This window comes from Gambusia affinis, linkage group LG03, assembly GCF_019740435.1.
Source record: "Gambusia affinis linkage group LG03, SWU_Gaff_1.0, whole genome shotgun sequence".
Lineage (NCBI taxonomy): Eukaryota > Metazoa > Chordata > Actinopteri > Cyprinodontiformes > Poeciliidae > Gambusia > Gambusia affinis.
In genome coordinates this window covers 8,883,925-8,896,778 of record NC_057870.1, presented here as the reverse complement: position 1 = coordinate 8,896,778, position 12,854 = coordinate 8,883,925, and the positions used below count along the sequence as shown (strand labels likewise).

Sequence of the window (12,854 nt, the reverse complement as noted above, 5' to 3'; positions counted from 1 at the left end):
CAGCCAGAGTGGTAAAGTTTTGCTAAATTTCCAAAACAAGACTTTAATCCTGTCTTATACTTGTGCTTACGTGCTGATGCTTCACGACTTATGCAAAAACAGTCTCAATTTGTTTTGTTCAGTGTTAAATGAAAATGGTTTGTATTTCCTAAAAATGCAGCAGCTTAGGAAAAAAATATTCACAACCTTAGGACAATTTTTTTTACAAATTAAATCTGAAAAGTGTAGCAGTCATTTGCATTCAGTCCCCTGAGTCAACAATTTATAGAACTACTTGCTTGGCTATGTAAAATATAGCTGCATCCGTTTATTTTGCTTTCTTCTTCACAAAGGAGAACAAAGTCAGTTAGACTGAATAAAGAATATCTATAAGCAAAACGTCAATCAAGCAATCGATCAATTTTTATTTGTATAGCACATTTCAGCAGCAAGGCATTTCAAAGTGCTTTACATCAAATCAAACACAGAAACACAATGCAACATAGAATCAACAATCAAAACAGAACAAGTCAGGTTCCATAATTAAATTAGTAATTAATTATGTTTCAAATATAACTCTAAACAAGTGGGTTTTTAGTTGAGATTTAAAGGAAGTCAGTGTTTCAGCTGTTTTACAGTTTTCTGGAAGTTTGTTCCAGATTTGTGGTGCATAGATGCTAAATGCCGCTTCTCCTCATTTAGTTCTGGTTCTGGGGATGCAGAGCAGAACCAGAACCAAAAGACCTGAGAGGTCTGGAAGGTTGATACAACAGCAGCAGATCTTTAATGTATTGTGGAGATAAACCATTCAGTGATTTATAAACTAACAACAGTATTTTAAAGTCTATTCAAAAGCTGCACTGAGGTCCAAAAGAACCAGCACTGTGGTTCTCCCACAGTCCGTATTTATATGGAAGTCATTGAACACTTTTACGAGGGCAGTTTCTGTGCTGTGGTGAGACCGGAAACCAGACTGGAAGGAGTCAAAGCAGTTGGTTATCGTTAGGAAGCTATTTAACTGTTTACACACAACTTTTTCAATAACTTTGCTGATGAATGGGAGGTCAGAGGTCGGCCTGTAATTCTGCAGTAGTGATTTATCTAGATTGTTCTTTTTTATCAGTGGTTTGATTACTGCTGTTTTCAAAGCCTGGGGGAAAACTTCACTGCAGAATCTCACCATCACTGAAATCAGAGCTTTGACTGGGCCATTCAACACATTCATACCTTCCATACATTTACATGCACATCGTTGCGTTAGGTGTATGTTTAGGTTGTTGTTCTGATCCAACACACCAGTCTCAAGTTGTTGGTTTTTTTTGTTGCCTCTAAAAGCTTTTACTCCAGCATTACCCAACCAAACATTTTCCCTGTCCCTGCTAAAGAAAACAACATAATGTCACCACTGCCACATGTTTCACCTGCATATGGTGACGTGCAATGTTAGTTTACCTCCACACACAGTGTTTCACGTATGAGTCAGAAAGTTGGGTCGTGTGAATCTCTTCATCTCACCAAAGGTCTCTTGGTTGTTTCTCAAACTAATGTTCTCCTTGCCGGTTCTGTTGATTTTTTTTTTTTTTGGTCTTCATGTGGCTCTTTGATCACCAACGTTCTCTAAACAAACTTCCACGGACCCCATTAACTAATCAAGGGACATACGCAGGGATTTAGTTGAACTGAAGTTGCACACCGCACCTTTCATAAATGTGTTTTTAAGAAATCGAGAACTACGGTATTTATCATTTTCCTTCCATAACGCCCAAAACGTTGTACTAGCTAATCCTGCCTAACATCAAATCCCATTTAGTGATAGAATACATTGTCGTTAAAATGTCCAAGCATTCAAAAATTTGAGGTGTATGAATGCTTCCTCATAAACTTGTATTCCCTCGCAGCTTTTTGAGAAAGAATATGCATTCTTACTTTCCTTGTCGCCTCTTCAGAGCTGCTTTTGCTCCGTGCTATTATAAGGCACTGACATTGACTTCAGCAGAGTTCAGGCAGAGAATTACAGGACAAACCAATTGGGACTGCTGACTTTACAGCACTGCAGGACTACAGGAAGGTCACACTTTGCCTTCCCTTTGGGCATCAGTCTTGAAAACAGAGTGATGGCCCCAGAGAGGCTGATAAGTAAACATAGTTTTTAATGGGCTGTGTATGGCTGGTGGTAATCTGCGCGGGGCTAGGGGCGGGCGAGGCACAGAGGGCGACAGCGCACTCTGCAGCGGTTATTATTAATGCTATCATTGATCAGATAGACCAGGAGTGGAGAATGAAAGGTAGTGATGAATTTGGACCCTCTGTCTAGAGGGTGGGAGGAGGACAAACTGCTGAGTCTGGTCGAGGTCACACATGAAGGATACCATCCAAGAGAAGACACGAGGGATGAGTCATTCTGGAGATACAATTGAAGGTCTTGTGTGGCAACGAAGGGCTTAAAACACTCATTTACTTCTACTATTACTATCATTACGAGACTATCCAACAAACTGTTCAAAAGGTCATTTATTTGTAATTTGAATTCTCTTCTCCAGGATCCTTTAGTTGGTTATGCTACATTTCTTAGTATGTGAAGTGTCTTTGTTGGGTTTTGCTCTTCATGTAATTCTCAAAATGATAGTAAACTTTTTATATTAGCACTTTAAAGAACTCAAACCTTTGTTCAATGATGAGGTTACAACTGGACTTTTCTGGCGCACTTTTAAAACACAATCTGCGGCGGACGACTCGCACTGCCCATCACCCTGAACACAGCATCCCCGTTCGAAAAGATGGTTGCCGGAAGGATCAGTGTGGGATTTATTTTTTATTTAATTTTTTTCCCAATAGGGACGGAGAAGATGGCCGATGGAGAAATGAAGCAAGCTGAATGAAGTGTAATACTGAGACTGCAACAGATTTAAAACAGAAACTGAGCTTCAGATTCCAGCAGCACAATATTTGTAAAGGTAAAGCCAAAGGTTGGATAGAATCGTTAAGCTAAAAAAAAATGTTTATGTAATAAAATGGCACAGTCAAAGTCCAGACCAAAATCCAACTGAGAATTTATGGCAAGACCTGGCGACTGCTGTTAGGAGGTTTAGTTTAAGCTGATAAGACAGAGAAAAATCAATCTGTGGAAGTCCAATCGAAGAAAACACATTCCCTAGATTGGAAGACTTACAGCTTTAAATGCGGAGAAATCTAGAGGCTGGAAAAAAACAGAAAGCTTTTAACACTTTTCAGATTTCACTTTGTCAGGTTTTTTCGCAGCAAAAAACAAGTGCTGCGAATCAGCTGTTGCTATTGCACTATGACGGAAACATGGGACTGCTGTTTTGTTCAGTTTGTCTGTGTCGATGTGTGTCTGTCCCTATCAAATAAACTCAAATAAATGCATGGAATCCATGTACGCCTTTCCTTCAATCTCCCAATCATTCACTTTGTGTTGGCATCTTACATACAACCACAATAAAATACATTAACCCCTTTTGAATCGTTGTCCAAACCACCTGACAGCCAAGCTGGAACATTTAAATCATTAATGGCATTCAGTTATCAACCTTCTACATCAACTTGATCTGTGCAGGGTTGCTGTGGTACTGCTCCCCATCTCTAGCAGTCATTTGGCAGAAGGAGGTGTGAACCCTGGAAAGGTCAGGTCCATCACAGTACCCATCAGTGTCAGGTGATGCAAATCAAACTCATACCAAGAACCAAATTGCAAGCGCTTTAACTCCCTAATTTAGCTGCTCTCCATTCTAAATGTTCAAATGTTATGTCTAGTGCATCTGAACATTTGAACATATTGGTGTCTGGGTAATTTGGAAGCAAAAACACACACACACACACATATATAGATATATTTGTAAATACTGTATGGTACTATGCACATTTTTGGCATTTCCACGTATTGTTTAGCATGTTCGAACTCTTCCAGATTTTTCCAAGGCGTGAGCGACTTCAAACCTTTCTTTCTGAACAGACATCAAAGGATGGCTCGCTGACTTAGAGGCGCAGATCTAAAGGAGGCATATGTGAAGACACAGTCCCATTTTTGGGGGGGCCTTCCATCATCTCCTAAAGCTCTATTGTCTTTTCAAAATGAGTTCCCATGTCTCTGACTGAACGTCTCTTCATGCACAGGAAGGAGACGGAGACCGTGCGTGTGAGCTTTTACAGCAGCAAAATGTGTTGATAATTTAGCTGGAGCGATGGACTTACCATGTGCCGTGCTGAAAGAAGGTCGGCTTTTTTAACGACTTGCAGCTACAGACCATGTAACTAAATCCACTTGAGTTCTGCCAGGCACTGGCTCGGCTTTCCAGCAGCTGAATGGGCCTCAGTGTAGCGTGGGCTTCATGGGCTTTGACTGAGTGACGGGCTCTGGAAGGGGGGCGACTTTTGGACGTCTGTCAGCCTCTGTGTAAGTGATGTTCCAGTCCATCATTACCGCGAGTGAAGTGACAGCTCTGCATCAACACACTTGTTCCCCGCACCCCTGATGCTTTTTGCAGCTGTATAAGAGGAGCTGTTGTTTCCAGGAACAACTAGCGCACACTTAGGGGGAGGTAAAAGCTTAGGTCCTCAAGGAGGAAAGTGGGAATTTGAAGCAAACCAGCGAGAGAAGCCTAAAATTAGAATAAGTACTTTGGCTCTAAATAGGAAAGAGCAGAGATTGACTTTTACAGAGGCTTGCAATGGTAGTTGTTTGCCGTTGACTATTTGAGGTTTTATCAGGCTGCGACAGAAACTCGATGTTTTTTAAGAAATTTCCTGTACAAGTTTAACACAATATGAAGTAGGAAGAAAATTATATGTGGTTTTCAAGAATTTAAAAAGAAAAAAAAAACATAGTAAAAGTATAGAGTACATAATTATTCAGCCTCCAGAATAGCTGGTGATTAGAGTCCATCTGTGTTTAATCAAATCGCTCACTGAAGGTACTTTACTTATGAGAGTTTGAGAGAGCATTAATCAGGGAATTGTCGAAAATGACTGAAATTTGTCAAAGATCTTGTGTTTTCCCATGAAGTCAATTACTTGTTGAAGTGAGAATCGCAGTAAAATCTTAAAAAAAAAAAAAAAAAGGCTGCTCACACATGCTCTCCATACAGCAGATTGAGCTTGGGCTATTTTGCAAAGAAGAATGGGCAAAGATTTCAGTCTCCAGATGTGGAAAGCATGGAGAGACGTACTCCAAAAAGAACTGCTGCTGTGATATACGCAAAAGGAGGTTGTATTTCACACAAATGCCCTCCAAAATACATTAAAAGCAATGGGCAGCTCTTGCTAAAATGTGAATATGTTCAATGGTTATGAAGACTTTTGCAGCTTACATTACATTGAGTACAACACCGGCAGACAGCAATGCCGGCATGAAAACACATTCTCGGAAGGATAAAGCTCTGGGTGACTCATCCCATATTTTTCTGTATTTAGTGTTCATGGATTATTCTTTATCTGTATTTCACCACACCATCTGTTCTGCTTTAAAAAAAAAAGAAACTCTGAAACTCCTAGTTTAATCAGTCAACAGATTACAGTAATAAACAACCTTATTTGCTTCAGTTTTTATGAATTCATGGGTGACAATAGCTTTTAAAAAAGAAATTAAACAAAATAAAAACAGGAATAAAGCAATGTGAGACTCGCAAAGTAGCTGAGATGTCTGATCTCTGCTGCGAGGATAAACAAAGAGGAGTGGAAAGGATTAACTCACGTTATGTAGAAAAGAAGGCAATGTGGCTTCTATCTTGCAGTTCGGTTTTCTTTTTTGATACCACCCTAAAATCTTCAAATTTTATTTGTTTCAGTCCACAATCTCCGCATACATACATGCTGCATTTCCCACACCGCACGGGGTCGCTAGTGACTGCCAAGTGGTGCAGTCATGCAATTGGTTACACACGTTCGATAGAAACTTTTGAAGTCTTTTTCATTTTGGACGCACATAGGAAGCAGTTTTGAGGTTAACGCAAAAAAAATAAAAAATAGAACAATTACGCTCCTCGAAAATAAAACTAAATTTTTCCGTGTAAGAAACAAAGAAGGCTTAATGAAACAAGTGCTTTCTGCTATGATTAGTCCAAGTAGTTAAGATAATAGTTCTCTTTCTTATTTGTGGGATCTGATATCCCCGAAGTGGAAGACACCTCCCATGGAGCGCCGCTGGCAGATGTTGTCAAGCCTTCCTTCCCCTCTGCGCTTCTCTCTGCTCGCATTGGACGGGGCTGGCAGCGCGTAAGCTCCCGGCTCTGCAGACTGGACTCTATCTGTCCACATAAACACAGAAAGATGAAGCCTTGAAGTCGGACTTTGGCGAAATCCAGGAACGACCCCGGAGCCAGAGACTAATTAGGAGAACACTGGCTCCGGTGCGCGCCGCCGCCGCTGTTGCTGCTGCAATCTGTTGTTGGAGTTGCGCGCGAGAGACTTTATAACGAAACGACAGATTGCTAAGGCGTGGATGTATGCTGATCTCCAACTTTTTTGCTTTTAAATAACATGTGCACGTTTCGAGATGCCTGGTACCTCAGTTCGGACTTTACGCACTTCGCCGCAAACAAGTTAAGGATGGCGCGTAACATCCAAACAAACTGACCATCCGAAAAGGATGAATTGAACATTATTTTTCTCTTTATTCCTATTTTCTCCGGATGAGTCGGATGATGTGACAGACTAATTGTGAACATGCATCCGAGCAGGATTTCCTTCATTGTTTTCGACGTCTCCAAGAGTCCTGCAGAAGCTTACGCTCCAAACATGCTGGAAAGGTTGACGCAAAGCAGCAAGTTTTCATTCATGTGATTCATGAATTATCATCATCATTATTATTATTTTTAATCAAAGTAAGCCTAGTTCAATTTCGCTCAGCCCAGCTTTAGCGTGTGTGCACAAACACCCTGGACGAGGCATGGCACTTATCCCAGAAAATACCTATTTGAATTTTTTGTGGATGTCGGATGGCTTTATATGTTTAAACTGAGACATTTGGACATGCGATCGAATTTGGAGAGGAATTCCTGCCTTTCCACAATCCAGAGAAACATGTTGCACGTCCTGCTGCTGCAGTCGGTGTTACTTTGGGGTGGTAAGCATCGTTTCACTTTATCTGCCTTTTCTCTTGTGGTTCAATGTTCCAGTTGTGGGACTCGCTAAGGACACACAAAATGCTGTCAAAAAAAAGTTGATACTACTGTTACCCACTTATGTGTGGTGAAGTGAGACTCTGTTTTGGAGGGTCAATACCAGAGACACACAGGTTGCAATGCACTATGTCTAAATATTTTCTTTATATAAATCTGTGCTGCATGAATGCACACCCGGTCAGGTCAATAGAGTTCTCATCTTCTCGGTCGGATCTTATGAAGTTGGTTTTATGTGCACCTGTTTAACCCACCCACAGCAGCTCTGACCTTAAATGACATTTTTCTCATGAATTATTCACCATGACAGAGATTATCTGGTGCCACAGAGTCACTCAGGCTTTATTAACTCCTGGCTTCTCAAATCATTTCAGCAAAAAAAATATATAAAAAAAATTCACCTCAGATCCAAACTGTTGTATAAAGAAACTTCCAACTCGGAAGCAGCAGCTGTAGGCAACGATCTGCTTTTAGGGGTTTTTGCCAACATGAATGATTAGGCTTAGGCTGGATTTTGTTTGTTTCAAAGCAAGTGACATTGCACCAGTCAATTAGTGCTAGAAGCATGAGAACAACAGCATCTGTTTTGGCTGCTTAGCTGGCTGCATGCACAGCAGAGATCTGAGGGCAGCTGGTGGTCTGGCTAATGAATCTGTGCTTTCCTGTGGGAGAAGGCTTTGACTTAAAAAGGCTGTTTGGGAATACGGTCCTCTCAATTAATGTGATTATGTTTCCTCCTAATAATACGTGACTTCAGCAGCTTTCTTTGTTATCAGGATTCAGACATATGGATGTCGACATTTAAAAACTGCAACAAAACAGGTTGCCGTTTTGCAGTGAGACCTCAAGTACTTCTTTAATTGCTCGAATCCCTACAGCTCTTCCTGCTTCCGCCGCTGACTCAAATGGACAAAATGCTCATATAGATTCCCTGCTATACATATATATATAATCCAGCTAAATATTTTTAAACTCCATCCATCCACCTCTGTTGAGAAAGGCATGTGATTCATTGCTTTGCTTTGAAAAGTGTGGCAATGATGGCCGCCTTATGCCAAGGCCCTCTCTCGGTAACCATACACGGCATGATCCTAATTGAGCTTTGTGTGTCACAAACCCCCAGGGACCCACTTCTCACAGTAAAAAGTGATGAAAATTGATAACACGGAGCAGGAAACGGCAGGATGGGAGCCGTGCTCGAATAATGTTGGTGCAGCATAATGAGGCCGTAACCAGGTGGAGGAATCTGGCATTTTGGACAACAACAACAAAAAAACCCTCTTTGTTATAAGAAGCAGGATTGTTACCAAGGTCGGTGAGTTAGCAGTTTTTTAATTGGGTAAACATTTCTGGAATAAAATTAATAATGTCATTCCAATTAACTGAATTACAAATATACCTTTTGTGTCCCCCTTAAATGTATATACATTTTGTCCTGCTATAAATAAATACCAGGTGTATTTTGCTGCTGTTTCATGGGATATATTAAGAGAGAGTAGTGCATATTAGTTTGGTGGAAGGGAAATGAAGTATAGATTTCTTTCTTTTCTTTTCTTTTTTTTTTTCTTTTTTTTTACAAATGCAAATATGGAAAGTATAGCATGCATTTATAATAAATCAATTTACTGTAATACTCCTAAATAAAACCCATTGCAGATTCACCTACTGGAGTCAACTTTTGCTGATATTTAATATCAATGTAAAGACAATTGTCTTGGCCTTTTGGCGATGGTAGCTATGGGAACGCACAACCGTTGAGAGAGTTAAAAACAGAAAAAGTTTTAATATGAAACATAAAATGAACTGGAATCAGTGAATAAAAGCTGAAAAAAAAAATCTGAAGCAAGATTTGGAAACAACTGTTCAGACCGTCTCCGTTAATTCTGACGGACGTTAAGCTAATTTGCGAAGCAGAATCTAAGGAAGAAAATTCAGTCTCTAAATGTTTAAAGCTGGAAGAAAACGTATCTGAGATTACTTGGAGTGAATGCTGGTTCCACAAAGTATTAACTCAAGTGGGAGTGAATAGAAACGCATACGTTTCAGATTTTTATTTAAAAAAGTAGAACATCGTGCTTCCTTTTACCTCTGCTCTACGTTATGTTAGTCTACCACATAAAATGCCAATACAAAGAAGTTCAAGTGGGATGAATACTCTTCCACTGCACTGTAATTTTCCTTCCTTCTCCATTGTTAATTCAAGACCCTGTATGTCTTGCAGTGAGACACCTCAGCGGTATTCTTAGGAGGAACGTCCACTATCCTCTCCTTTTGCCTAATCCTTGAACCCGAGAAGGAACCAAACTGGAGTAAAACCAGTCAGCGTTGTTGTGCTCGTCTGCAAGACGCAATATGTCTTCTTGTGTTTTCTTTTTTCCCCTTCATCATTAAGGATGTAGAAAGCTAGGATTGATTCTTGAAGTGTTGGTGAAATTCATGCACTTCACCTGGAACTTTGTAGAAAAATAATCTCAAAATTAGCTGGAATTTTACTATTTTTTATGAGTAGGTATTTAAGAAAAAAAATCTAAAATTTACCTATTTTAGTTCTTAAATTGAACTATTTAATCAAAAATACAAAAAAAAATGTATAAACAAAAAGTAAGAATAAAAACAACTTTATGATGCATATCTGAGTTAAGGGTTTTGAAGTTAAATTCAAAATACCTTATTAATACCAGATGGAGACGAAGTGTTGTTGTAACTCATATTAACTTTCTTCAAATTGTTATTGGAGACTCTGATGGCTGTGAGCAGGAAGAATCTCCTGTTGCGTACAGTAACACAGTGAATCTGATTAGACTTCTGACTGAAGATACTCCCTTGTTGCATAACAGTCTTATAAAGAGGACGCTTAGGGTTGGCTGTAATTTTCTTGCTTTTATGAAGAGTCCTACTGTCCACCATCATCTTCAGTGTTTCCACAGTGGTCCACCGAACAGAACCAGCCTTCTTTATCAGGTTGGAGGGTCTTTCCAAGTTCCTGGTTCCGGTGCTGCTGCCCCAGTGGACGATGGCAGAAAAGCTTACACTCTCCACAACAGACTTGCAGCAGATCCACAGTGCCTTCCATTAAACACCGAAAGACCTAATCTTCCTCCGTCTGCTCTGTCCCTTGTAGATAGCTTTATTGTTTCACCTCCAGTCCAGTCTGTTGTCCAGATTAACACAGAGGTATTTATACTCCATCATCTCCACTTTGTTTCCTATGACAGGAACAGTGTTCAGCTTGACCTCGTTTTTTCTCTTGAAATCTACAATCATCTCCTTTGTTTTGTTTATTTTCAAGATAAGGTGATCTTTTTTTACACCGTGCCATATAAAACGGTCCACCAGTTCTCTGTTCTCGTCTTCTTGAGCATGTCTGACACACAGCAACGCCTGCAGAGTCGGGTGTAGAGCTGCAGTATGTCTGCAGATTGAAGAAGTCAGTTTTGTACTTAAGTTTTGTGGTTTACAGAGCGAAGAGGAATGGTGGGTGTACAGTCCCCTGTGGTGTTTCTGTGCTGCTGGCCACCCGGTTAGACACATGACCCTTCTGTCTCACAGAATTAAGTAGTCGAATAGTCATTAATCCCGATGATTGTTTAGGCCTCCACTTTTATCTTCGGGAGTTTCTGAGAAAGCAATTCAGGCTGAGTTGTGTTAAATGCACTGGAGAAATCAAAGAACATGATCCTCACTGTGCTGCCTGCTTTGTCCAGGTGATAGTGGGCTTGTTGAAGCAGGTTTATGTTTCAACTCGCACCCCGCAGTGATAAGCTAACTGGAGGAGTCCTGATATGTCCTTGTTTGCCCACTCAGGTGGGCCAAAAGGATTCTCTCCAGGTCCTTCGTAACGACAAAAGGCTGGGCATTGTCAGTGCAGACAGCAAGGCAACACAGATTAGGTACAAATAAATCAATTGATGAGCAACAAAATATACTGGTCAGACTCAAATATTTTTCATAATCTGGGGGGTTTGATGTAATTTGATATACTAAAAGTGTCACCTCGTATCCCACGGCTTCTGGCATTCTCCTCCTTGATTTGTGAACATTTCTTGGTGATGTAGAAAAAAGTAAATATTCACAATCAGATGGATTTTAACTCTGTCGTAGCTTAGCATTCTGATATTTGTTGCACAGAAGATAGAGTGAATGAGCATCCTCTTTTGTCCAGACACATCCTGTCAGGAGCTTCCTGGGGTGATGTTCACAATAAAAATGTTTGGTTCTCATCGGGGGTTTTTATGGGACAAATTGGCATGTACTGGTGCAATTCATGGAAAACAACAGTCGTTCTTTCAAGTGACATCATCCCTGAGCAACTCGCATCTGGATGGTTCTTCTCCACCCGCAGACTGAACAGATGTGGGAGGGCAAGTGCATCTTTATAGACACTCTGCAAAAGAAGTTTGTCTCGTAGCGTCCCAAATGGGTGGCGGAGTGCACGCCATTGTTTCTGTGTCTGACGTAAAGGTGCCATAGATCTTGACATAGAAAAGCAGAGAAAGGCTGTGTGAGGTGCAAAGTCGACTAAGTGTGACGTAAAACCCAGGAAACGGGTCAAGGCGGTCCAGAAGTTGACCAAATATCCTGAAAAGGCCAAAAGCATGGCATGCTACTCAGACTTACTGAAGATTGCACAGATTGTCTTTTTGCATTTTCCTCACACTATGCAGATGTTGAGAGGGTTTTCTCAACATCTGCACAGACCAACACCTGGCACCCTAACAGTTGCTGTATAACAGCTTTACCTTAATGCGGATGATCAGTGGTTCTCCTCTATTGTTCAAGCCACGACTATTTTTTTTCTTCTGAAACTGAAAACATTTCCACACCGCTGAATTTGTGTTGTTTTTTTTTCCAACCCCCCCCCAAAAGAGTGAACCACCGGTAGAGTTCAGAGACGAGCAGCGGAGGGGCGGTGCGGCTTCACTGCAAAGACTCCAGTCATCCCGACACTTTCTTAATTACTTTAAACTGCAGTAACATTATAACAGCTCCATAATTGTGTTTAAAGCTTCCATTATTATGGTTCATCACCTGTAATATTAACTCAATTAATGATGGCTCCCATTAAACTTGATAGTTCAGGATTGTGATCCTGAACTGTGATTAAAAGATTTTAAAAGATTTTATTTAAAAGTTAATAAACAAACTGATGAAACACCTAGTTGAGATGAACTATGAGCTGGAACGTTTGGACGATGAGAACTCAAGCAAAAACTCTGCTCCAGCTGATATTTGCATTTGAACTTGACTTTGTCTCGCTGGATGTGTTTAATCCAAGTCCAGGAGGCGTCTTATGAAACCACGACTCCTAAAGTCTGTTTTGCACCTTTGACAGCTCATCAATTATACTTGCATCAAGAGCAAAGGCTTACTGGCTCGTACTGGATGGACAAATGTAAAAGCTGGGCTTCGCTTGCTTCTTTACAGAACAGGAAACATGAAAAGTAGAGCAGAAACCCCCAACCAGGTGGTACTTTTATCAAGGCTATCTCACAGCTGTGCTTTGAGCTCACTTTAGTGCACTTTTGAGATTTGCAGCCGAGGACACTGATGAAAAGAGGCATATTTTCTCCATCTCTCAGGCCTAATTTGGCGCAGCTCGGGTGGTTGTCGAAGTTTCCGCGAGGTGAGGGCAGGAGAGAAAGACGCTCCCCACGCACTCTGCACACGATGTAATTTCAGCTCCTTCGCGGCTTCGTTTCCGCCCTCCACAAATGTTACTTGCTTTACGTTAGCGTGAGACTG

The 12,854-nt window shown here is 40.7% G+C and overlaps 1 protein-coding gene across 1 annotated transcript in view; it reads left to right on the top strand.

Annotated features, from left to right (window-relative positions):
* Nucleotides 1-5,867: 5,867 nt before the first annotated feature.
* The window catches only part of si:dkeyp-14d3.1 (transmembrane protein 132C), a 169,270-nt gene continuing 162,283 nt past the window's right edge, over nucleotides 5,868-12,854 (top strand). Inside the window, exon 1 of the mRNA XM_044111393.1 lies at nucleotides 5,868-7,057. Within this exon, the coding sequence (XP_043967328.1) occupies nucleotides 6,940-7,057 (118 nt within the window). The 5' untranslated portion in view covers nucleotides 5,868-6,939. The remainder of the gene's footprint in view (nucleotides 7,058-12,854) is intronic.